The sequence below is a fragment of the Epinephelus moara genome, chromosome 11 (assembly GCF_006386435.1).
Source record: "Epinephelus moara isolate mb chromosome 11, YSFRI_EMoa_1.0, whole genome shotgun sequence".
Taxonomy (NCBI): Eukaryota; Metazoa; Chordata; class Actinopteri; order Perciformes; family Serranidae; genus Epinephelus; species Epinephelus moara.
The window spans coordinates 15,670,069-15,697,472 of record NC_065516.1 but is presented as its reverse complement, the minus strand read 5'-3'; the positions used below and the strand labels follow the sequence as shown (position 1 = coordinate 15,697,472).

Below are 27,404 nucleotides of genomic sequence, written 5' to 3'. Positions count from 1 at the left end.
TTGACTGTTCTTTCTCTTAGCTGCACTATTCCTTTCAAATCCCTGTCTCTTTCTGTTCTTACAGTTTAGTAGGACGTGTAACAGGCAGTTAAACCTGTTCAGGACCTTAAGTGATTCCAAACTTACAGATATACAATGCAGCATTTTCCTTAAAAAACAATGCATCATAGACTCATACAGATGTAATCCCCTCTCAGTCATCTCTTACGACTCTCTAGAAGTGTGTGATGGTGTATTTTTCTCTGCCCTCTGCCTGCATTTTTCTTATTTTCTGTGCTCAGGATGCTAAAGGACATGGCACCCACAGTGCTCAGATGATGTCCTGGCTTTATAAAAAGGTAGCGACCAGGTGCCAGGCCCTGAGCAGGAGGCATTCAAGAAACACTGCACCGAAATGCTGCAAATACAGTGAGGTGAAAGGCCAAATGAGAGGGAAACTGGGGTTGGCTTTTACCTTGACTTTTGCCGCTAGGCAAGTTCATTAACATCAACCAATAATCCTGTGTAGTATACCCTTAGTAAGTAATGTCACTGTAGGACTACAGTAGGACAACAAACTGCATTTACTTTGCCTGTCAGTGACAAATGTGTTCATGCATAGCCCTCATAACTTAAAAAAACAGGAACACTTTATGGTAATGTGTTTTTGTCACCTGCATCAAATGTGCAAAACAGGTTTGTGTCAAAGGGGGGAGGATACTTCTCTACATATTGGGTTATACTGTCAGGTTGGTGGGTTGGGCTAAGCTAGGTATAGAGCCTGGGGGTGTGTTATTTATAGAGCGCTTTTCATGGTACTCAAAGACACTTTACATGAGTTAAAAACAATCACACAACATCATTCACACATTAAAACCCGTTTTGAAAAGTTTTGATGAGTGATCTGAATCAGGAGAGGTCAGTGCAGTCTTCCAGAGGGAGGGGGCGGCTATGGAGAAGACGCTGTCGCCCCAGGTCTGGTGCTTGGTCCTGAGTGGTGGAGTCAGGAGGTTGGCATCAGAGGAGCGAAGGCTGCGGGAAGGAGTGTGGCGGTGGAGCAGATCGGTGAGGTAGGAGAGGGCCTGGTTATGGAGGGCTTTAGGAGTGAGGAGGGACAGGACAGGGGTGATGTGATCGTGGGAACGGGTGAGTAGACAGACAGCAGAGTTCTGGATGTTATTTAGGACTTTGGATGGTGTACCATAAAGAATGCTGTTGCAGTAGTAGTAGTAGTGTTAGAATATCCTGGTATTTTTGGCATACTGCATTTGACATACTATGTATTGGGACGTACCAAATCATTTTCTGAGTTTCCTCCCTTCCCTCTCAAGTTCTGTTTCTAGTTATCTGTGTGTTTAATGTCCACAAATGAACTGTCAATGTAGTACCACAGAGAGCGAGCTGATTGAGTGACGGCTTTTGGATGAGGGCCAAAACAGCAAAGCAACAGGTAGGCCCACATCCCTTACCTTTAGCTTGGCAGCCGCATGCTTACTCTCTGCTAATATACGTACAGGCAGCCAAGCCCCGGAAGCCCTAGTCAAGCGTTTACCTTAAGTAATAGTATTAAGTGCGCAGGGTTGTGTTTGCCGTGACAATACAGAGCAGGTCTTCATCCAAGGAGTCTGCCATGTACATTAGCCCACAACGGCCAAACCAAACACTGGCTCTAGATATTTGTGTTTTGTCATCGGCCCCTGTAGTTCTCCTACACAGTTGGCATATGGGAGAAATTTCAGTTCTGTAACCTTACCACTAGATGCCACACACTGGACCTTTAAAAAGGAAAAAATGAACCATCTTCAGCCAATGTCAACAAAACACAAGGGTTAATAATAAAGCAATTTATTTGCCAAATAAGAATGCCTATACAGTATATACAGTACGTACGACAGTCTGAATACTACCAGGAAAATGCTTGGCAAAACAAAAGTAGATGGACTCCCAGACTGCATTAAAAGTGAACAATCATAATTGTATTCCGTAACACACGCAATGATATAACGAGGGATTCCTGACCCCTCTGGGCAATTAAATATACACATTGCATTACCTATATAAAACAACAATAATCTGTACACCGTTGTATGTAAAATACGATTGCACAACCCAACAAGTCCCACAACATGTCTATATTTGAATTCAAGCAAGGCCTTGCCGCTTAATCTTGATAAAATAACATAAAATAATGAACTCTGTATTTTGGCAACTCCACTACCACTCGACAGACATTTCATTCTCGCTGCTGAGGAGGAAAAGTTCTCCTGTGTCATTTTCCCTTGTTTACCAGTAAACACATGATAGTGGTTAATACACCGGCTGATGTTGAAGATCGGAAGACGTAACGGTATTTACACTGATGGATGAACACTTGGAGGTGCATGGCTTTCTTTACAGTGTGCGTTTAAATGGTGTGTGAGGTCAACGTGAAGGAGACCTCGTCACTCTTATTCAAAGTTTAGTCCGTCGGGGAGAACCTCTGAAACCAAAACCATACTCGGGTCCTCTCTCCTCTCCAGCACTGTAACACTCGGCCGTCTCCTCTTCAGCAAAGTTCCACATGGAGGTCGGCTTTACCTTCCCCTGCAGTCAGAGTTCACTCCTGTTCCTCCTCCTCCTCCTGGAGCTCCTCGATGGCGTCCATCTGAGTCCGGGAGCACACCTCGCTCATCGGGGCGGAGTCCTCGCCCTCCACCACCAGCTCATTGGACATCTCATTGCTTCTCTGTGGAGACGAAAGACAAGAAAGAAATCCTTACAAGTCCCTGAGAAACGGAGAACTGGCACTGCGACAAACTGCAGCTGAGACTAATCGGAGGAGCACAGTTTAACAGGTTGAGGTCCCGTTTATACGACAACGATTTCAACTGAAAACGGTAAACTTTAGTTGCGTTTTGGCCGATCGTTTACACGACAGCGACGTTTTGGGTGCCTGAAAACGCAACATTTTGAAAACGCATTCCAGAGTGCAATTTTTTGGAAACGGCAGCATCTCCGTTGTCATGTAAACTTGCAATATGCAGTTCCTCTGAAAACGGAGACTTTTCACACATGCGCATTACGGTTCCAGTCACTAGGCATGCGCAAAAAAGTCGACTGTCACAACAACAATGCCGAGCTTTGTTTGTGCACCCTGTTGATTTGAAGTGTAGATCTGTTACTGTAGCAACTCCACCTCGCCGTCCGTCCAGACAAAGTTATCTGTGCGTGCTTTCACCATTGTGTCTTCTTTGTTTCGGTTTGTAATCACTGCGTTGTAGAGGAAGGCGCTTCAGCGCAGGCGCATGGCGTCATGCCGTAGTGTTGCTTTGCAAATTTACACTGCCACCCATTGGCCTGGCGTGCATAATACAGCATTTCCAGTAGATTTTGCGGCTCTGTGTGAACGGGGATCGTTTCAATAACATCGTCATAAACGCAGAAGTTTTTTAAAACGCAAAGGACAGAATTTTCTGTTTTTAGAAAAAAACGTCGTCTAAACAGGGCCTGAGTGATTCAGTTGTCAAATGTACAAGGAAGTATAAACACAGAGTCTCCTGGCCACAATAACCTCATTAGGTTACGCTTCTGCTTATCAGCACTAATTACAAACTGGAAACATAAATTGGGATATTTAAAAGACTTGGATGTGATTACGATAAACTTAAAACTGGGAAATTAATAATATGCACTCAGAGTAAATTAAGAAGGGTTCTTATGGAGAAGTTTAAAAAATTAATCCAAATAATTACTCTGGCTGTTTTTCTAGTAGGAGCACATGCTGTAATACACTGTACTTGGAACTCCTCTGACTAGTGACTGTATATAAAGATGGACAACGTGTCTCCACTTCCTCCTATTGTACAAGAATGAAGCCAGAATATTCTGGATACAGCTGCTGATTTCGTGTGCTGGTGACGTCATTTGGAGCCGAAGTCTGCACAGTCGTGATCTTCATGGTATCAAGTTCCCACCCATACACCCGCCCGAACAATTGCGAGCAGCGCCACTGATCACACAAATTGGCACAAACAGCTGTTAATTATATCAAACCCACTTTTCATAGGAAGGAACACTTGAACATACCTAAGTGTGACAAGAACTACCTAAATCTTTGGGAAAAATTTGACATTTGAACTTTTTGTCTAGCCTATGTCCCATCTGCTAACTGAGGCGGTGGCGTTTATGACCCATACTGAAGCCAGCCACCAGGGGGCGATCCGAGATGTTTTAACTTTACTGTCATGTCGTCCATCTTCATTATACAGTCTATACCACCGACAGTACAAGTGCAATGGAACTGTCATTCAAGTCAGAATTCAAAGTCTTGAAGTTTGGAAGATCCATCAAGCCCAAGTTCTCTGTCATATGCTGCTTTCCAATTACGTCAGAGGTCGGAGCTGGGAATAACGTCACACCTGAGTTGACCACGTTCCAGTACAACAAGTCGGAAACCCAAGATGTTGTTAGCAATACTAGTTCTAGCCAGGTTAGCCACTGTTAGCAATACCAGCAGATTTCGTTGATTTGTGCTCGACAGAAGTCTTTGCAAACGTGTATCTCATGCAACACCTGTTTACACAATTCTGAGCTGCTGAACAGTTGACTTATTTTATACGCTGTTTCTCGCTCTTGCTTCTACGTTCATGGCACTGTGGTACCAGGTCCTCTGTAGATGCTTGTGAACCTCATAACCTCACCACACAGACATAAGTTTGCTGCTGGTGTCTATGCTGTCCTGAGTAGCTGCACTGGGACCTATTTAGAAGTTGGGAATACCAAAAGGGATTATCGACTCCCGACTTGCAATGGACTGCAGGGACAGAAACGTGTGACTTTTCAGACCCAAAATGGAGTATACATGTAGCATTATGTGCCAATCTCTCTTCAACTACGGAGGAATATGTGTCAAATACAACAAACGTGTGTGAGTTAAGATAGGAAGTCATAAATAAAAGGTTTTAAAGGTCTTTTTTCTTGCACATATTCATGATGGATTAGTTTCCGTTACATTCCTATTCACACGAAACAGGATGAGCATAATACATGAGGGACGTGCCTCGTTAAAACCGGTTGCTCGTGGAATTTGCAGAAAGTACAGAGTAAGATGTGTACACTCTTGTTTGCAACATCCTCAACCCAGGTGTGCTCACCTGTTGGCGATAAACATAGCACGCTGCTATGGCAACCATTGTTGACTCTCCTATGAAGCCAGCCAGGAGGGATCCAACTCCGAGTGTGGCCCCGTGAACCCTGAAATACAAAGGATTATAAATACATGATTATTTTAGAAGTGTGGAAGTGCATCCTCCTGTTTGATCTATTCAGGAATAAAAAGGAAGAATATAAAAAAGCAAATATTTTACCAGAAACAACACACAATACTGCATGAAATAACACAGCAAGCCTGAGTCACAGTGCTGACCTTTGTGACCCTGACACTGTTCTCTGAAGTGTTGACTTACCCCATATAAGGCAGCACAACTAGACTGGTGATGAGGACAATGATGCGTAGAACCGAGCTGGGGGCCAGCACAAAGGTCTTTTTCAGGGTCATGAGCCATCCAGTCAAATGAGCCCGAACAGTCACTGCAAACACACACACACACACACACACACAAAGTGGAAACATCACCCCACTGGTCCGTGTTACGCCCCGGCTAAAGCCGCAGCAGGAAGGAAAATGCAGCTGGACTCTGATGCTGAAAAACATCTGAAATCAAGTGTCTTACCTGGCAGGGGAAAAAAGGAGAAAATTCGGAGCGGGACCACACACAGCTCAGCGAAAGCGTACTCCACTCCAATGACATCAACCAGGATCCTCTCTGATATATGAGGAGTCCAAAACACCACAAAGCAAAGCTGGACACAAAACGGACAAAAGCAAATTAATTTTTGCGTTCGCTGCACCACAAAAGAGTTGCCCGGCACGCCTCATTAGATTTCATTAGTTCATTAACTCAAGGGGTTTCGGATTGAATGTGGGCCTTTGAAGCTCACATAAAACAAGCGAGTGAGCAAACACATGACAGACAATGTTATTGTTTCTGGAAGCAGTTGCCGAGGCACGTGCAACATTACCGATGCATCTCAGAGCTATTAATGTATTAAAAGCAAGTTAGTGAGTGTTAAGCATTAGTATGAACCCGACTGATCTGAGCATGAATAAAACATCAGTTTGTTTAAAATTGTATTAAGATAGTTTCTCTGCACTCCAAACTTAGAACGAGCACCAGGAGGCCTGGAGACCCATAAAAGGTGTTTTTTTAAAGAATGTTTCTGTTATTCAAAGCAAACGCAAATCTCGCTCTGATGCAAAAATGCAACCTACCCTTAAAACCTCCAGACTTTACAGCAGTCCCCACTTGCTTGTACCTCCTTCTTAGTTGGTCAGTGGAGCTTCCTGTATGCAGTCAATAAACCTAATCTCATCTCTGTCTTGGCTGTCCAGTCACATATCATACACACAAGCCCACTGACACCTGGATACATCCAAAAACAATACTGCTAATCCAGCTGTGCTTTCCACCAATCATCCTTTCTGCTCATGCATATAAGCGAGGAGGTGAGACAGGTTCTCTAATTTCCAACAAATGGAAATTCACCCTCATTTGAATACCATGCAATCAGCTGTGATCAACATCGCTTTTTTAATTTCCTGTCCATCAGACATTTGTGCAGTTTTGTTGATGAGTTGGACATGTTGCCGTCTTCCCTCTCTAAACACAAGCTGTGAGTACAGGCCCAGGTTACCCCGTTGTTAAAAAAAAAAAAAAAAAGGATCCTGAACACTAGAGTTGGTCCGAAACGGATAAAAATATCAGAAAGGCCTCCAATACTGCCCAAAATGCTGAACACAAGTCTACACACTAATCTGATACCATGTCATTTTTGACAAACTTTGAAGTAGTGTCACAATCAGATAAAACCACAGTTTTTCTAGAAATCAATTCCTCTTTGTGGCTCTAAAAAAATGGCCTACACAGCAACTTGTGTATTTGAATAGGGAAGAAAAACTGATTTCTGGTAAACTGAGTAATGTTAACTGAGCAATATGTCAGCAATTTGGCAATAGTTTTATATTGGATAAAAGTATGTATTTATTTATATTTTGCAAAGGCTTTAATCTGAGCAATGCCATACAACAATGATAGCAATCATTTCACATCCATACAGGGTTTGAAGTATGTAGCTTTTTTCCAAACACAATGGTATCGGATCGGCACTCGGTATTGGCAGATAATTAGGTTCAGGTATCAGAATTGGTGTCAAGGAGGAAAAATGGTGTCTGTCTCAGATTTTCTCCATCAACATAATCTGTGATTCAGATCAAAATGGTTTCCACTTGTACTGCTGTCAGTGATAGAATGCTGAGGTCTCATCTTGCTAAACCTGTTGGCAGTCTCAGACACTGAACCACCAAATCATCCTGTCCACCCTATCAGGGCTGCTTCCTTCAAGTCAGTTTGAAATCATCAGTCAGAGACCTCTCAGTTAAAGGGATAGTGCACCCAAAAATGAAAATTCAGCCATTATCTACTCACCAATATGCCGACGGAGGCCCTGATGAAGTTTAGAGTCCTCACATCCCTTGCGGAGATCGGCGGGGGGAGCTGCTAGCACACCTGCTGGCAGACGGCGCCCCAGACTAACGTCCAAGAACACAAAATTGAAACCACAAAATATCTCCAACATGCTCATCCGTAGTGATCCAAGTGTGCTGCAGCCGTGACATAAAAAGTTGTTTTGAAAAACGTCATATGAACTCTGTTTTTAGCCTCACTGTAGCCTGTAGCTCTGACTGCTTCTCTGTGCTCCGCGCTCACGTGTGCGCACTCAGGGTGATTGGTGATGCACTGTCTCTGAAGAGCAGCAGTCTCGTCAGTACTGATGTCCAGATTCTCAAGTGCAGGCATCGCCAATTCCCAGTCTGACCAGAAAAGACTTTCCTCATCCGTTGGCATTGCTTTGCATTTGAAACAAGTACACCACCAGGTTTCCAGTGCTCGACTCCGGTATTCTGCGGCTGGCTGAGGGTTAGGCTCATGAGCTGCGGCGGCTGCTTCGTCCAGTAGCCTGAGTTCCGCGTCCGTATACTCGGGCTCAAACAAATACGGCTCAACAAAGAAATGCTGTTCCTCCTCAATTTCAAAGTCTTCAGACATGTTGGGCTGTCCTTCGCTGGTCTCGTGCAAGCGCGAGAGTTCATATGACATTTTTCGAAACAACTTTTTATGTCGGGGCTTCAGGACACTTGGATCACTACGGATGAGCATGTTGGAGATATTTTGTGGTTTCAATTTTGTGTTCTTGGACGTTAGTCTGGGGCGCCGTCTGCCATTAGGTGTGCTAGCCGCTGCCCCCTTGGATCTCCGCAAGGGATGTGAGGACTCTAAAACTTCACCTGAGCCTCCGTCGGCATATGGGTGAGTAGATAATGGCTAAATTTTCATTTTTGGGTGCACTATCTCTTTAAGCAGTTTTTTGTGTTTGTTTGGGTTTTTGTTGTCAGTCAATGTTCAGTGTACTTCTAGGGACGGGACGAATTCCCAGAATAAACTGCAGAGATAGTGCTCCTCTGCTTTCATGCTGCAGACACAAACCCGGGGTAAGTCTTAGTGAAATGGAGGGTGCTGCTGGAGTAAGAAAGGCTCTGCCCGGCCAGACTCTGAGATAACCTTATCTTCTGCCTTCTGCTCAGAAGTGGTGAATTCACAGCTCACAGTGACTTAACAGATAGTCTCAGACCTTTGTTTGATAACTAGTTTTGTAAAAAACATTGTTTCCTAACTGTTGTTAGCGTAGTTTGGTTGCATTCGCTCGGGCTAACTTTGCCTGTGTACGATCTTATAAAAGTCACTGTCACCCTGCATGTCCTGCTGTACCCTGTGAAACTCTTCAACTCTATACAGAGGAAAAGGGACGAATCTGGTTTGACTGACACAATTCTAAGTTGGGTACATCCCTACACCCCATTTGAACTAGGCATCTCAAGTGCTGCACTACTCTTGAGTGAGTCCTAGCTCACAGGGCTCAGTATTCATGGGGATTGTTCAAAGTGGTGCTAAGGAAAGATGCCAAACATCACTTCTTCCCCACTGGGGTACCGCAAGGATCAGTGCTTGGTCCCCTTGTCCCCTCAATACATAGCCCCTCTCTTGGTCCAATTATCCACTCACTAGGTTTTTCCTACTATTGCTATGGAGTCAAAGTGCAACTTGTCACACTCTTAAAACCACACCCATAGAAGGGGAAAATAACCGGCGCCACAATATGCAACCAAGGCCTGAAACACTAACAAAATGCCTGTAGCTAGCTAAAACATTAGATTTCAGCATGTCAAAGGATTATTTTAGCACCCTATATCTACCAGAGAGGTAGCATATATGCGCACTGTCTCTATGCTGATGACACTCCTGTTGTTCCCAGCCAGTCTTTCAGCACAACATAAGCATCCACCTCAGCTCCACCTCCAACAAAGGCTGCAAGAAATCTGGACATCCGTTTGACGGGCAGCTAACTTTCACAAACTTTCAGTCCTATATGATTATGCCGCTCAATGCAACTCAATTCAGTCAGCAGAACCCCTTCTTCTCTTCAAACAATCGCTTTAAGACGTGGAGTACTGCATTACTTATTCTCTGAGGCTTTTCCTTGATCAAATGTGGCTTGGATTTGACATCATTTGTACGTCCCTTTGGACAAAAGAGTCTGCAAATGGATAAATGTAAAATTATTTTATGTTGCTGAGATTACTTTACGGTAAGAGAAACTAAAGGGAGGAGAAAGACTAACACAGCACAAGATGAAAGCGCTACTACAATATTTTGAGTCCAATGAAAGAATAATCACCTGGAGTAATTTCAACATTTCGCCATCTCACCCTTTTTAAAGAACTACACATGTAGTAGGAAATGATGTGCCTTTGATGTGGTTTTGTGGGTTTAGATCCGTAGCCCAAAATATAGGACTAGATTACTTGTAACTGATGATTTCATTTGGTATTGCCTTACCATCTATCATTATTTTAGTAAGATGGAGGCACATAATAACTAATTTGTTTGGCTCAAGCGAAACCGCCGTCTCCCCTGACTCAGCTGCGGTTTCTCTAAACAAGGTGAGACATCCACACTCATTGCCTCGACATCCTAAACACAGTCTGCTTTCATAAGATGAAATTATTTTGTTACAGAACATTACTCAGCTCCTTTCTCAAATACACCTCGTCTGCCTCCTCTGCTGTTTTTCATTCTGTTGGATTTCTTCTGTGTGTAATCAGAACAAGTCCTGGCATGCGGGCTGTCAGCTTGTGTTTTCAACGCCGCTACAGGACATACCTATCTGCTTGTTTTGCTGTGTCGAGCACATGCAAGCTCACGTATATGTGTACAGCTCTGGTATTCCACATCTGGAGTGCCACCCTCATCCTCCTCCCCCGCCTACTATAAGACCCAACCTTGGCCACAAACTTCCTGTTTTTCTTATTCGGGCTGTTACGACAACTATCTGGGTCAAAGGCTGCTTTTGACTTGACACAAATTCACTTAGCAAATATGATGAGAGAACTTGGATCATACAGTGTACATGCAGGTCTGCTGGCATACTAAACAGTATGATGAAAAACAAAAACACAAAGCAGCAGCGTACATGGTGTGACTGCAGCACTCATTACTTAGAAGACATAATACACCTGCGAGCGGCTTTTGGAATGTGTTAACTGATATTTTACGTGAATGCCTATTTTAATACGCTCTTAAAGCTTGAGTGGGAGTGTTTAGGGGGAAACAAAAGCCCCTTAGCCTCTTCACAAATTCCACCCTAATGTGTCTCTCTCTCTCTGCAACCTGAAACCGCGACAGGACGGCAAAGGAAAAGTACATTCAGTACGCCTGCAACTAAAGCTTTAAGCCCCCATCACTTTGTACATTAGCGTACAGCTGTACCATCATAATTAACTCGAACGTGGGACCTTTTTTTTAGAACCCCCACGTTCTGTCATAGTTTCTGAGGAAGCAGTCAGGTTCAGAGCTTGTATAGTGGGAAACCTTTGATGGAATTGCCTTTAGCAAGCTTTGCAAAAACTATGTCAGACATGTTTCGGCACAACACTGAACTGGTTGTGTCAGTGCTCAGCTGAACCCTGACCTACTCTCACTTATATTACAATCTGTGGTACAATGGGATTAGAAAAGGGTAAACAAAGCAGAGGTGTTGTGTTTTGGGGAAAATGTTCTGCCTGTTGGTGATGTTTTTTTTTTTACCTTATTATCAGCATGTACAGAAATAGAATTACAACCCCCACCCAAAAAAAGCCATAATATTTGCTAAAAAAAACATCTGCTTAAAAATGCTGTATGCTGTATAATCAGGCATTTTTAAATGAATTTCTTAAAGAAAAATGACTTGCTTTGGATATGAGGTTGTTGTAGGACACCTTGGTAGGGCAACTGACACCTAACACCTACTGTAGGGGAGGTCAAGTCTCAATGAAGGACACCTTAGACTGTAAACAAATACACTGCAAGTGTAGGAAAGCCTATTATGAAATGAATACTGGAACTTCATATTAGCTGTATCACCTTCCAGCTTGGGTCTACATGTTTAAATAGCACCGTCTAAATTACAGCAATGCCTGAAACAAATAATTTCAGCAAACGTAATAAGTGCTGCAACTTTTAAATTAATTGTTTAGCCTACAAAATGTCAGAAAACAGTCAAAAACGCAGCTTACAATTTCTTCAAAAGATATTAATTTTTGGTGATGTAACAAAGAGTAAACCTGCAAATCTTCACATCTGTGAAGCTGGAGGCCAAAAAAGTTGGCAGTTTTATTTAATAATAGACCTTTTTTCCCACAGCTGACAATTTGATTTGTCATAGGAGAAGAAGCACAGGTGAAATTGATAACATTAATGATGGCTCAGTTCCAGTTAGTGTCACTGTAAGCTATTCCAGTGAGCAAGCATGCACAATGTCAAAGCCTCCCACCTGTGACAGTGGTTCGCAGTCTTTTTTGTGTTAAGGACCCCTCAAATGATACACAATAGCTCAAGGAGTCCCATTTGATTTTGCTTCAGGGACCTCCATCTGAAAAGATTCTGGTCATTAGATATGATTAAGACCAGAAATCTATAGTAGTCAACTACAGCTTATGAGACAACTGTGGAGGAACTGAAACCTATGATCACAGTAGTCACTCTTATGACTCGTACTCACAGTGCACATCTGTAGTGAACTAAAAAGCAAAAATAAACTATTCCCTATTTTTTCTATGATCCCCCTGGTTGAGAACCACTGAACTAGAAAAATCAATCCGTCATCAAAATTGTTGCTGATTCATTTTATGTCAATTGGCCTATAGTTTCATCACCAACCTCCTTTTTTTTCCTTCAAAAATTCCAGCCAGACATTCAGCTTTGTTTTCCACACAGCCCACAAAAACAAACTGTTGACCACACCTTCTTTCTGAGCTAACTCATACCACATTCTGAGGGTTAAAAAAGTGCATGAATAAGAAGAAAAACAAAGATTCATCCTCGTCTTACCGTAAGTGATAGAGCCAGACAGCAGAATGTAAACTTTTTAATATGTGACTTGGTGACGGGGGTGCCAGCATTCAGCTTGTTGCTGGGATTGTTCTGTTGGTAAGAGAGCAACATTAGTGCCATAAAGAAACCCATCTGTGATCAACTGTTAGCAGTGCAGCACACATTAGTCGGGGGAGTCTGAATTACCTTGTCAAATGCAGGGTACACTGCTCTCAGTTCGGTTAACCAACCATAGGGCATGTGACCCACAGGGTATGTGGCTGTGAGGACAGCCACAGCCTGGAATGACAAAGACACAGCAGCTATAAGTCATCGGCACACCACCACTTTAATGTTGAAAATACCGCACGCGGCACACACAGCTAAATTAATGGCAGGTGTCTAACAATAGCAGACATGAAAGCAACACGTGTGTCTCTCACTTTCCCAGCGGCGTGTGGTTTTTCACAAGTTTACGATTGGATAACAGCCTTGAGCTTGTCATTGTGCCCCAAACAACAACGGGCAGTGTGAGGCTTTACGCAGGGACAGTAGGGCCATGTAGGAATGTTTTCACTCAGTGTAATCATGCCCTGAGTTCCACATGTACATGGTGAATCACCCAAACCACTGGCAGCCAGTGTTGTCGATGATTTCCAGTTCATTCTGGTAAACAGCTTTGTATTGTCTCTAGTAGTTAGGGTCTCTGTAAGCCAGAAAGCTCCAGCGGGAGTTTGCTAGCATCTGGCTTTTCATCTGCAATAACTTGAGGGAAAAATTAGTCCACTGGCTTCACAAAGCTGTAAAGTCTCTCTTACTGGCACTCGGAAAATAGCCTATAATTATACAAGCATTATTATTAAGTGATTTTTGGCAGCTTTATCAATAACATCCAGATTAAATGTAAAAAAAAACAAACTTTAGTTCTTTTTAATCAGGCATGACTGTTAGTCAGTATACATAAAAGACAGGAAAATGCTTTCTAAATAAACAGTACTGGTGGATTTAAATTCCTGATACACCCACCTCTGTGGCATCAGAGGTCCCCTTGAGGTCGCGAGACACAAAGAGGTTGACGATGGGTCGGCTGATACGCTGAGTGGCCAGGATGAGGGCCAGAGGCCACCAGAAACTCAGCATCTTTTTGATAGTGGCATCGCCCTGCAGGGATCAATACATTGCTTAATTCCTTATTTTATTACTACAATTTTAAACTAATTCCTCTGGCTCTTTTAGTGCAGGTAAAACGTCCATATCTCTAATTTATTTCTGTCATATTTGTGCTTTTTTCCTCACCAAAGACTAAAGGGTTTAACAATAAAGAGGCAGCACTTACGCCCACATCAAGTCCACTGGAGTCTGGGATGTTGTCGTGAATGTTACAGTAGTAACCCAGACCCACTATGCTGAAACGGACCAAGGCACCCATATACAGGGAAAGGATCGGGATGAGTAAAGGCTCCACACATTCTAGGTTACTGTGGAGGAGAATGGCCACGAACACAATCTGCGGGACAGAACAGCGGCAATTCAACTCCAATGATCATTGACTACAAAACTCTTCCATAGTCGCCTTCTGTGTTACATTACAAAGAAAGGAATGGATCTCATTACCTGGGCCACAACATCAGAGATTGAGGCTGAGCCGACTATGACGCTGTACTTGTGCTTGAGAAGTATCCCTGCATGAATCCATGCCTTCAGAACAGAACAATGGACAGAGATGTTATCCTCAGACACCAAGCTTTAAACTAAAAACAAAAGCTCTATTTTGGCCGTTTCCTCAACCACAAGCTGGATGGCTGGCTATATATGAAAGGAAGTGAATACACTATCACTTGACACCAGCATGGACAGAGGATTAAAAACCAGCTATTTATAGGTCAGGTGTGTTTAAATTCATGCTTGCATGATAAAATGTCAGACTTCTCATGTAGAATAATTCTCACCATCCTCACCACTCACCATCGCATCCAACAAAGGGAATGCAGCCAGGTATAAGAAGGCCTTTCTTGTCTTGTGCCCCACAGACTCATCCACATGGTGGAGCTTATTAATGATGTAATATCCTAAATCTGTGTAAGCTACAGAGAGAAAGAGGAAACAACGGGTGAGTGGAGGTTAAGGAGATCGTCTCTATCCGTTGTTTTGAGCTGAAAGAAAGCTGTCACAGGTCGCCACACAATAATGAAACTTCAGGTTTGCCACAAATACTCCAAAACTCCACTTTTACAGGATGCGGTTTAAGCGCAGCGTGTCATCACGTGTGCACAAACAACCCTTTAAACACACACCTATCAAGATGTGAAGGATGAACGCGATGACCCCGGCCGTCACCATGCAGAACACAGCCTTCCTCCGGTCCCTCTTGCTGTTGACAAACACCAAACCCACATTCTTGAAGTCGCTCATGGGCCCGGTGAAGAATTTCATCAGGGAGTAGGCCAGGCCATAGCTGGCCAACATTTCCACTGCATCCTGTTTGACTGTGGCTATGCCCCTGTTGAGCGCCTGGGAGAGATATTACAGAGTGGGTGCAAGGGAGAGGTGACAGGGGAATGAGACAGCACATGGGGAAGGAGGGGAGGATGGGGGGGAGAAGTTCAGTATGGCAGCGTGACCAGCCCACATGACCATGACTTAGCCTAACTTTATCTCTGACCAAATGGTGCTGCATTAAAACTGAATGCCTGCATGTGCTTTGCAGACACAATAAAAAAGAGACCTTTGACTGAGTGCAAAGCAGAAGTCTGAACAGGAAACACCTACAACTCTTTATCCCTGAATTATTTCCATTCACAAGTACTACTCCAGCTGCCCTTCTCCTTTTGCAGGACTGTGTGCTATTTATACCGGCTAACAGAGACATTACATAAGCTTAATCCCAACATCTCCCGGCTACAATGTGTTTTTTTCTTGTACTCTCTCACACTATCTGCTCGGGGTCTTGTGGAGAGGGCAGCCAGCAGATCATATATGGCTGAGAAAAAAACAGGAAATGGCCAAAGCAGGAAAACATGACATTGGGTTTAATGTGTGCACATGATCCGCCATGATCCCCAAACAGGCCCTCAGTCAGATGTTCTGATTAATCAAATGTCAAACAAATCACAGACAGGTATGTGAGCTGCTTGTCCTGTTCAGGCTGGGTGATGCATAAAAACCCGCAGTGGCTCATTTGGTGACAGAAGTGACATTTCTCAGAATAAACAAGGGCCTCCTTCTGTCTCTGCTCCTCCTAAATAATGTATATAAAACCTAATGGGTGTCTTCACAGTGCCTCTCAGCCTGCCAGCTAAGCTAGCTATAGCTACAAACACAAGCCAGCCGTGTTTAACGGGGAAATTTCCCGGTGTCAGTGTTGGACAAACGGTGTGTGTGTGTGTTAAAACAATAAAGACCGCTGTGCAACAGCAGTGTTTGACACACTGAGACATAATTCCCACAGCGACGGAAAGGAAACCGTTAATAACCCTTAGCCGCTGCTAGCAAACAGGCACCGCTACAGTTACTGGGCGAAAAACAACGGTTAGCAAAACACAAACGTTACCTGTTCCCCGAGGTCGATGGCAACATTGGTGATAGCCAAAGGCACCAGAAAGCGGATGAGAGGCCAGTAAGGACTGAGAGATGGAAACTCCACCATAGTACAAGCCGGGATGAGAGAGCGAGGGGCATCTGCCTCGGTCTTGATTGATTGAAGAGAAAATCAAAGATGAGCAGGCTTCAGGAGGCAGTCACAGCACCTGTGTGTGTTCCTAGCGAGAGAAGGGGAGGTTAAGTGGGGCAGCGGCAGGAGCCGGGACGCTCCTGTGGCGGCGGCGGCGGCGCTTCACAATGCTTCGATGCTGCTGAGCGGAGGCGAAGGTCAACGGAAATTTCAGACCGGCGCATCTTCCTCGCGAATCATCATCAAGGGGGTGGGGGGAGACGCAAGGTGACATCAAACACAGCGCCGGATTGGAGCGAAGGAGGCGTCCCGAGGTGTCTCACGATGAAATATCTGTGGATGAAAACGATAATCCGACACTGGTCTGGATTAGTTATCTCGCTCCGCATTAGACTGCGCCTGTGCCGCTTGCTGTCGACCCTCCCCGAGGCTGGAACACACTGCTGCCCGCACGTGGGCCAGGCATCCCGGCCGTGACATCATCAGCAAGTCTAAACCTGGCTTTTATTATTACTGCCTGAACACACAACACTGCATAATGTGTGTTTACATTGCAGCAGCCACACAGAAACACTGTTGTTCTGATTGGGTACTGCTTCAGATGGTGAATAAACATATATTTTTTTATTATTTCTATTTGTACAAGACACCAAAATTTTGTTAAAATTTAACTTGACTCTGGAGCAAAGTCTGAATAAAGCAGCGCACAGCTGGATTTACATGGTGACAGTCCCCCATACACTTAAAAGTTATGACATACCACCACATAAAATGATAGTTTGGTCCCAAAGAAGTCTTAAACTTTTTTAATGTTTACACTGTTCCCTGTTTTGGGGACAGAAATATGTCAGATAAACAAATCAACCCTGGTGGCAATATCTAGTGAAACACTGACCCCTGGTGGGCAGAGCAAGAGAAATGAAATGAGTCTACTTTTTATGTTGGTGATTTTTTTTTAATGATGTTTTTTTATTAAAGCAGGAGTTATGTGATCAGACCTTTTAGTTTTTCTTAAAACTGGCTGCTGCATTCTGAATAAACTGGAGTTTATTTAATGTCTGCTTTGTCAGACCAGCAAAAAGTGCATTGCCGTAATATAGCCAACTGGAAATAAAAGTGTGAACCAGCTTTTCAGAGTCTAACATGACAAACAAGAAGAATAACCCTGTAATCTCTTTAACTGAGTTATGTGTTGTCATTTTGCCTAATCATGTTGCACAGGAAGAGAGCAGGGTTGGTTGGGTCATTTTTCTATCGACATGAGATCATCCATTACTCACAGACCACTTTACCAGTAATTAGAATAATCTGATCCCAGAACAGATAGAGGTGTCAGCTAACAATTTATAAAGCTTTTTTAGAGCCCAACCCAAAAGGTGAAAGACTTCAAAACATCCGCCCACTTACTTGGGCTGACAACAACAAAGCTTGGGAAGAAGACACAGGGAAAGAACTATAGTGCAGATCTGGACAGTATAGCCTGCATTCATCCCTCATCCCTCTGTATCATCCTTCTCAACTGGAAATCAACAAAGTCTCCCTCATTTATACAACAGATCATAGAGATGATGATCACTGTTAAATTAGAAAAGGTAAAAACAATATTCACTAGGAGAGTCTCAGACAAAGTTTTACACAACCCGGTCCCCTTTTGTAAGATACATAGGAACCCTGTCCTTCACTTGAGTTAAACCTTCATATCACAATATACTGGTGTCCCCTTAACTACTATATCTATAGCGTTAAGACATTAAAGAAGGGAGTATACAATCTGACCACTTTGTAAAGTTGCATCTTGCACACTTTGGTTGTTTTGTTCTGTATATCGGTTTGTCTGTTTGTATTAACATGTACAGTCTATTCACTAGTCTTTGCTAGACTGTGAAAACAGAAGACTTAAACTTTGCTATTTTAATGTACATGTAGCCTATATATGTCGACCTTGGAAGGGATTGGGGGGAGGTTAATATGTGGTGTTCTAAATTTGAACACCACATATTTACAATGTGACTTGTTTACACATTTATTGGAGAAAAAGATGACATTTGTAAAATTTAGCTATTATATTTTTTTTTACTAAATTACTTGAGGTATTATATATGTGGCCTATAAGTTTATGTGGTCTATTGAGTTGGTTTAGGTTAGAAAGGAAGAAAAAAAACTAAATTACAACTTTAAAGTTAAAAAAGTTCAATTTGAACTTGAGCTCTACACATTCAAAATATGTTCAGGGGTTAAAATATGGGCCTGTATGAAGTTCATGCAGTAAACATTCACTCAGTGACTTCATATCGGGTATTATTCAATCAAGAAAAGCATTTGTCTTGTTTTTGTTGATTTGTAACAAGGTAGGAACTATAAACAAAAAGGCTAGGCTCCAGCCCCCACCCCAAACAGACCCAACAGCCCCTGGGTCACTGTTCTGCCTGTCCCAGGGAGAGCAGGGTTGTTGCTCAAGGGAAAAACCAAATGCTGTTTCACTAGTCAGAAACTGGTTTGAGATTGGCTGTATAAATTTCAGGTTTATTTTTGACTTCAAAAACAGAAGTTTGACCAAAAGAATAAAAAATACAACTCTCTACGCAAGTTCAGCTCACTACAGTAGCTTATACTTACTAGCTGAAGTTTTGAACCTGAGAAGAATACTAGAAAATGCTCATTAATGTGAGAATCAAAATGCACATTATCATTCACGCACAGAGATATGCTTCCATCGTCTGTTATTGTAAAATGTTACCATGCTACTGCTGTAAGAGCTGCGAGTAACGTCTGCAACCTAATTTTCAGTCAAAACACACAGTTGTTTGTGCGTCTGCTCAGTGCCTGAGGGAGCTCCAGCTTCTGTAGTGATTTTAACAGTTGACACAGACAGCCTTTTACTAGCAGACATGCCTTTCCCCTGCAGCTGTAACTAAAGTCAGATGTTTACTAAAGAGCTACCTGCAAGCACAGTTTGTGTGTTAAATCCTACAGCTACAATATAATTCCTTTATAATGTCAGGTTTTCATTACAGCTACTGCTAACAGTTCGCAGGGCTCTCGATCATACAGGACTTTGTGGTTTTCTTTTGAAAGTCGACCATTGACTTTTACAAGCATGGTTTTATGTCCAGAAGTGTGTTTAGTGCAACTGTGTGTATGAACACTCATTTTGTGGGAGTGATTTTGGATAACATAGCATGGAGTTGTGCTCAAGTATCCTCTTATGAATGTGTTTGAGTGTGTGTGCTGCAGCAGCCAGGACCCCAGATGAGTAAGTGTATGTATGTATCAGTAATATAAGTCATGTAATTCAGCAGACTGTTGTTTCTGCAGTTGATGTATGATGGTGACTTTGACTAAGATCATTGAAAGTGGCATGAACATGTTTATCTATTCATTTTTCACGACTTGGAAATCCATGTTTACGAGTTTTCCAGATTATAAAACCCCTCCTGCAACATTTATTCTATTGCGTGTGTGTTTTAAGGAGTCGGAAACTCTTTTTTCCACGTGTAGCAGATGTCTCTTATCACACTAATCTAAACACCCATTTGCTTTTAACATTTACGATAATGAAGACGTCTTGTGATTTTTACAGTGCTCTGACTCCTGGATGTCTACGCACATCTGGCTGCCAAACATTAAGCAGGCATAACATACATTCCAGTACTTGTATTGACAGCCAGAGATTAAATAGCTAGATGCAGGGAGTTGTTAAAGGGACAGTACAGTTGCAGAGTGTTGGAGATATTAGAAGAGAGATGTCTGTCTTCTATAAAATATAATGGAACTAGATGTCACTCGGCTTATGGTGTTCAAAGCACCAAAAAAAACCCAAACAATCTAGACTGATAAATAGCACGAATACAAGCAAAAGGAAAATATGTATCTTTAAATTTGGGGTGACCTGTCCCTTTAAAGTTTCTTAAACTTTGACAATACTTTGCAAGAATTGGTTTCAAGAATTTCAAATAAAAACATGGTAGTACACATTAGTTGAATTTTCAAATAAATGTGCAGTGTAAAACTAGAAACAGAACAGTATGCTGCTGTGATGTCACACAAGACAGATTTATATTTCCAAATTGTTAATGAATGACAAATGTTGGCAAGGCAGCTTTACTGAAACACTGAGACAATTAAAAGTGCTTTACACAGACAATGAACACCATCAGAATTATATTAAAACCAGTAAGCAATAAAAACCAGAGTAAAATACATGAAGGCAGAACAAATTTTGATTTTAAGAATAAGATGAAATGAAATAAAAGACATAAAATAAAATAAAAACACACATGTAACAGACCTTAAATACAGTTAAAGTGCTGAAACATGCTGCCCAAAAATGCAACAAAGGAGATAAAAGTGCAGCAGATTGTCAAGTCAGTCAAAGGCACAGGAGAACAGCAGAGTTTTAAATGTTTAAGTTTTTAATGTAGGTTTTCAGGTGATACAACACGCCCTCTAGTGGCCAGTTTCTGCAGTGCGCTCGTAGACACAGATGAGCTGCGTTCAGGGAGTGGGATCCTCTACTGATCTTCCTTCCTGTGACAAACTTTTCCTACATAAGTAAAAAATATTCAACTTTAGCATCAAATAAAGCAGCTGATGCTGAGTCATCACTGACGCAGTGTCGTACTGCATGTTAGTCACAAACTGCAGAGAGAGGGGAACTGATTAGTCAAAGAATGCTGAGACGTGGGTAAACAATCTGGAAGATATTTCCTTGAGCAGTATTCATTCGCCAGGTGTTCCTCCTTGTAGGTGATTTATGTTGCATCACATGTGCTGCTGCAGAACACCCTTTGCCAAATAACACAGACTACAACAACACATTCAGGAGGACTGACCCTCTGAATGTGATGGGTGCTCTTAAAACGTCTTGTTTTCTCATGCTGTGCTGAGCAGTGTCTGCTGGTACTCCTTTCATGCTGAATACAGCTGAGATAACACCTCTGCATGCTTTCTGGATGAAACATTTTAATATACAGTAAATATTCTGATAGAAAAAAATGCTAGAATGGGACATCAATCGCGATACTTGCAGTAAAGTAAGGCAGTAAAGCAGTAAAGCTAAGTGCAGACGGATGACAAATTAAAAGGAAAACCAAGATGTTGGGCCAACATGTGCTGCCAGAACAGCTTCAGTGCACCGTGGCATTAATCCTACCGTTCTCTGAACTCTCCCGGAGGGATGAACACAATATTCTCAAAAGATATTTCCTCATTTGGTCAAATGGAGATGGTGGGGGAGAGTGCTGTCTAGCAAGTCGGTCCAAAATGGTCTCTCAAGTATACATTCCTCCTTGTAATGAGCTGTTTATGCTCTGTAACTCTACTTTAACATCCCTCTCTGTGTTACTGTCGATGGACTGTCTTTGCTGTCACGTCCTGCGTTGGCATTTTTCAGTCACCTGAGGAAGAGCTTCTGTTTTGAGCATCACAGTCATTAAATGCGAGCTGTCGACCACAGTTCTTGATCCTATTCACTGACGTCTTTCCCATAGATCTAATTGCAGATGTCACTTTAGCCACTGTTGCTATTGAAACACTAGTCAGGTGAGCAGCCATTGTGACAGAAGCTCCTTCTATCAATGAACCATCTTTCAAAGTCACTTAAATTGTTTCCTCTTGTCATCTTGACTATATGTATGCATATTTATATCAAATATAACATCAGTCAAAAGTTAGATACCTAGACAGCTTTTTGAAGTAAAGATGCAAATACAACATTACTGATGATAAAATATCAGGTATTTACAAAGGAAACAAAATCATTTTAAAGGTCCAGTGTGTAGGAGTCTCTTCGTATCTTAGTCTCACCCACGGGAGATGTGAGCAAAGGTCACAAATCAAAAGTTCCATCGCATCAGTCTTAGCCTTCATCAGCCCCTTTGCGTCAAAAGCAAGAATTTTTAAATGTGAAACTGCATTATTCTGTGTTTTGATTGGTTTAGATCACCGGTTCCATTTATTTTGGAGAGGAAGAGACCTCTGTGGACAATTTGGCTTCTGGTAAAAACCTCCTGAATGTCTGGATCTGAGAGGGAAGCTATGCCAATTTTTTAAAAAAATATTTAAAAAAATTATGCATATTATTGTTGTGGTTTAAGACAGTCCAAAAATCTAAATGTGAAAAACTCTCTTCCAATTCCAAAAGTTAGAGTGCAATTTGCGATGTCATAGGGTATAAAGTCTGAAGCTGCTCCATAGGCTATAAACTGGGAAAGATGTTATAGATAAGACAAAGAGCACCCAGGGGAACATTCTAAATATAACAGAACTGAGAACAATACAACAAGCTCATCTGGGTGTAAAAAGAAAACAAAGATTCTGTGGGTCAGCAAAGTCAGGCTCTCATTTGTTGTCAGTGGGGCAGCTCTGGATATTATACCTTATGACATCATAAGTTTGAAACTTCATATTCTAGTTTCTGGATTTGAGAGAGAGTAGCTCATGTTCACAAATATTGATTGAACTTATCTTGAATGTGGAAATAACATTCTGGGATTCTTCATTTAGGTGGTGTTTCTGTTTAGTTAATCAGAGAAAAAAGGTGAGCACAGATTAGCAGGTGCTATAGACTAGTGAGCCATCTATGACATGCCAAACAGTATAGGAGAAACACTGATTTGTAACATGAAACTGCTCATGAACAATGAACACTGAAGGAATGCTAACCTGGAGAAGTTTCAGCTGATCGCAATCTGCAGTCCTCACCACTAGATGTCACTAAATCCCCCTAAATCTTTCACACTGGACCTTTAAGAAGAGTTACAAGAAGAGGTTATAGCATTTCTGATACAGTTATACTGCCATTACTGAAGTATACACAATTACCAATCAATCTAATCTTTTTTCTTTCAACTTCAGAGCTGTCTCATGATACCTGTTTGAATATAAAACAATGATTTTCTTTCTGTTTTAAGTTTTCTTTTTATCTATTTAGTATGTAATTTCTCTATTCTCTGTTCTGAAGCTATTCTTTATTTCATTTTGATGTTACAGGGTGGGATGATGGTGAGGGTGGGGTAAGGTGGTGATGAAATATCACCAGGGTAGGAGCAGGGTCTTGTCTTGCTGCGCCTGCACAGTGTAGAGGATGTAGTAAAAGCAATAAAAATTTGATCATAAGAGAGAACAGTTGGCTGGATTTCTACACGCAGAGGGTGCAGAATGAAATCAGAGCTGTTTGAAGTGGCTCTCTCTTTTAATTTGATCATCTGTGCACACACGAGGAGACAAATCAAAACAACAAAACAGAAAACCGGGAGTGTGTTGCTATAAATGCACTGCAGGTTGGGTTCTGTAGCTGATACAGGCTTTGTCAATAACGCCCGTTGTCACTGTCAATAATTAATGACACAATTAGCTCTTGAGTAGTCTGACAGATCTGCCATGCTCTCACTGTTGACTGCTTAGTTGGCAACCTCCTCTCAGCGACTCAGCTGAACAGATATTGATTTCCTGCCTCGCACCGCGGCATCATGCCGAACTGTGTCCTGACTGGATGAGGAGCAGCACACCCTCTGTTCATCTATATGTGTCTGCTGAGAGCTCACAATGTATGAATGAATTTAAGTGCACGTAACTGACTGGTGCAAGCACATAAGCTCATGTCAGCATCACTTCCTCTGCTGCATGGTAACACACAGTGGACAGCAGAGGAAATGAGTGCTGTAGCAGAGCTTGTGCTGAATATACTGTATTTATATGTGAGGCCACAGGACGCAGGATGTTGGATTTTATAGTCAGAAATTACAGAAGTTCAGAGAGAAGTCAAAAGGAAGGAGGGACAGCAGTTGTAAAAATTTCCCTCATGATTCATTCAACAGTCGTGTATCTAACTGTGCATTCGATGGAAACGAGATCAGTAGATCATGTGCAAGATGTATTAAATTAATCAAATATTTTTTATTATGTCATGCATGAGATAAATTGATGCAGAAAGGGCACAAATTGGTGCATTAAAATTCACAAGACTGTAGGGAAAGTGGCTGATGCTCAAAATTTCAAAGGGGAGGATGCCCAAACATAATCTAAAAAATACATGTATTAATGACTGAAAAAGTAGTATTGGAAAAATCTGAATAAATACTAATTAAATAATCTATCTTACCTTCTTCTCCAGATTTTTAAGACAAATTTAGCAAACTTAAACACACCCAAACTAAAGAGCCATTCCAATTATTGCTCATCAATAGTGTAGGGTTTTGTTTTCATACAACATGAACTCCTTTAAATCATCTTCTGTAGTTTCTACTGCGTGTTGAAACAATAAGTTGACGATGAGTCAATTATCAGAAAATTAATCACCAACAACCTTAGTTTATTTACTTTATTAATCCCCCTGAGGGGAAATTCAATGATTATTGAGTCAGTTTACGGCTTATAAGTGTGAGAATTTTCTGCTTTTCTCTGTTTTATGTAACTGAAAATTTTATTCATTCATTCATTCATCTATTTATTCATTTCTATTTATTTCAGTGTCATGCCTTTTCTGGCCCATCCTGCATGGGATGACACCATCTTTTCACGCAACCATCCTCCGGTCATTGCACATACATAACAAAAAATGGAAGAAAAGAAAAGAAACACAAACAAACAAATAAAAAATATATATAGTTTTGGGTTAGTTTCTTTTTTTAAAGATATTTTTTTGGGCATTTTTAGCCTTTATTTGAAAGGACAAACAAGTGTGAAGGGGGGAGAGAGAGGGGGAGTGACGTGCAGCAAAGGACCACAGGCTAGAGTCGAACCCAGGCCGCTGCGGCAACAGCCTTGTATATGGGGCGCCTGCTCTACCACTAAGCCACCAGCGCCTTGGATTAGTTTCTCATGGTTTGGACTGCTGGCTCTGGGAAATCATGATGGATCATTTTTCATTCTTCTGTGATTTTTTTTAGACTAAACAAACATTTGATTAATTGAAACTAGAATCAATGGATTAATTGACAAAGAAAATAATTGTTGTTGGTAATTTTGTTGGATCAGGATCTAATCCTACTTTTCAGGCCTTATCTGTTTGGGTTTGCCTGTAGCTGCTCGAAAAGTTACAAAATGATCCATCATGGCTCACAAGAATATTGATACACTTGGAATAATAGCGATACAGCGAATTAATCAATATGTTTCAATAGTATGTAAATGTTAACTAAATAATATTAGCTAACTACTTCACCTCGCCATAATGGATAGGTGCCTCATGGTGAAATTAAAAAAAAAGGATCTATGGGTAACAGTTGGCCTGTCATTAATGTCATGTACTGTAAATGAAATGGAGTTTAATTAATATACTTATCTTCACCAACAATGCGTTAATTATTATTTATGCTTTCTGTTAATGTGGGCTCTCGGTCTAGTGATCGGATCACACTCCAGGTGCCGGCTGTTTTTACTGAACTTGGAAACTCCAGTTTTTCATATTGTGCACCTGCAACGTGGAGCAACATGCAGAACAATTTAAGCTTTCCTCGTTTTTATCCTTAGGGAAATTTAAATCTTTAACTGTATCATATTTTACTTCTAGGTGTTCCTGTTTTACCTGATTACTGTGTTCTAAGTTTTAACAGTTTTTATTCATCATTGATGCTTTTATTTATTTATTTATTTTTACATTTTTAATTATTGCTTTTTGCTGTTTGTTGCCACTTTTATGTACGTTTCTCTTTGTTTTTTTCTTTGTCTAAGTGCTTTTTTTAAAATATTGTTTTACTTGGCTACATTGTAAGTGAGGTCTCTACCTCGATGTATTTCTGAGTTAAAATAAAGGTTGAATGAATTAATTAATTCATTGATGTTGGATTCGTGTTAGTGTGCATTTTCAGATACATTTTAATTTGGAAAAAATCTAACAAACAAACAAAACCCTACTTAAATTAGAAATGAAATTATCAAACAATATTTGGCGGCACCCTGCTGTAACTCTGAGGAGCCCCGAGGGGTCGTGGACCCCCCGTTGAGGACCCAGGACGTTCCCTGCCTGGTATCTTTAACATAATTAACACCACAAGACATCACAAATCTCTTTAGCTTTTCACTTTCATCTTAAATTTGTTATTTATAATTTCACAGTTTGTATCCTTTTGTTTTGCTTTAGTATTTATGTTCTTAACTATTTTCTATTTAACATATTTTATGTCTTATATAAAAGCACTTTAAATTGCCGGGGGGTCAACGGTTTATAGTTAGCAGAAGAGTTTCTGAAGTCATACAGCTGAATATTTTTAGTCTTTGCTGTTCAGAATGATATAAATTAATACTGTACATACAGCAATTAATATAAGCACTTTTTTGCAAAGGAAAATATTGAATGTTTTTGTACATATAACCTCAGCACTTCAGACTGTGTCAATCAAAAGTGGAAGAACCAGTTTTACTGAGTGAGAGAAGAAACACATCAAACTTTTCCCAAGCACCTTCAGTCCCCACTTATCAGAGGAAATGATGCCAGCCAGTCTCAAAGCTTCCCTCTGTGTCTCCAGACGCTCTGGAAACACAGTAACACAAGAAACATCCGGAGCCGATAAACACAATGACCACAACACATGAGTCTGGTGGTTATGATCGCTATCCTCCACACAGCATCCCAAAGTGAGGAAAGGAGAGAAGGGAGGGAAATGATGGAGGAAGGAGTACAGAGGAAAGGAGAGAGGGTGTTATTTCACTTTGAGTTTTCTTTTCCACATCCGATAACAAGAGAAATTTATTTGTCTCTCTTCTCTCCTTTTCTATCCCCTTGTCTCCTTCTGTCTGCTCTCCTCCATTTGCCCACTCGACTACGGATTTATTGTTTCCTCTGACGCCCCCAGAAGTGAACACTTATGTACCCTTGAGCATTGGTGATCCATATTCCTCAGTCATGGGTGGGTTAATAGACAATAGGCCCCTGGACACAGATATTGAAAAGCCCCACTACCTCTTCCACACAGGGGCAAGACACACAGACTTTGTGGGGGGTTTGTCTCTTTTGTTTCTCCTCTCTTTGTAGTTGTTTTTCATTTGGTTGTTTTTTATGAGTTGACATTTCAAGTATCTTTGATGTAACTTTTGATCCTTTCTGCTCACGGTGTGTCTCTTTGTAGTTGTTTTGTGTCTCTTTGTGGTTGTTTTGTGTCTCTTTGTGGTTGATTTGTGTCTCTGTGAAGCCATTTTGTGTCTCTGTGAAGTAATTTTGTTTCTCTTTGTAGTTGTTTTGTGTCTCTGTGTAGTTGTTTTGTGTCTCTTTGGAGTCATCATGTGTCTCTTTGGAGTTGTTTTGTGTCTCT

General features: G+C 41.5%; 1 protein-coding gene across 1 annotated transcript; it reads right to left on the bottom strand.

The window, feature by feature from the left end:
* Positions 1-1,808: 1,808 nt before the first annotated feature.
* On the bottom strand, positions 1,809-16,602 carry ankha (ANKH inorganic pyrophosphate transport regulator a). Its single transcript, XM_050057166.1, has 12 exons — positions 16,036-16,602; positions 14,780-14,996; positions 14,451-14,569; positions 14,100-14,183; positions 13,822-13,992; positions 13,512-13,646; positions 12,693-12,785; positions 12,504-12,596; positions 5,691-5,820; positions 5,424-5,547; positions 5,112-5,211; positions 1,809-2,704 (listed from the first exon to the last, which is right to left on the bottom strand). Exons 1-12 carry the CDS (start codon positions 16,129-16,131, stop codon positions 2,576-2,578), a joined length of 1,491 nt encoding a protein of 496 aa, XP_049913123.1. The 5' UTR covers positions 16,132-16,602; the 3' UTR covers positions 1,809-2,575.
* Between the last annotated feature and the right edge of the window lie 10,802 nt (positions 16,603-27,404).

Excerpts from the sequence above, each read along its gene's own strand:
- ankha (XM_050057166.1), bottom strand. The coding sequence starts at position 16,131 with ATGGTGGAGTTTCCATCTCTCAGTCCTTACTGGCCTCTCATCCGCTTT. Across the intron at positions 5,548-5,690 it reads CTCCTTTTTTCCCCTGCCAG|TGACTGTTCGGGCTCATTTG; the intron begins GTAAGACACTTG and ends GTGTGTTTGCAG. Across the intron at positions 2,705-5,111 it reads GCTATGTTTATCGCCAACAG|AGAAGCAATGAGATGTCCAA; the intron begins GTGAGCACACCT and ends TCGTCTCCACAG.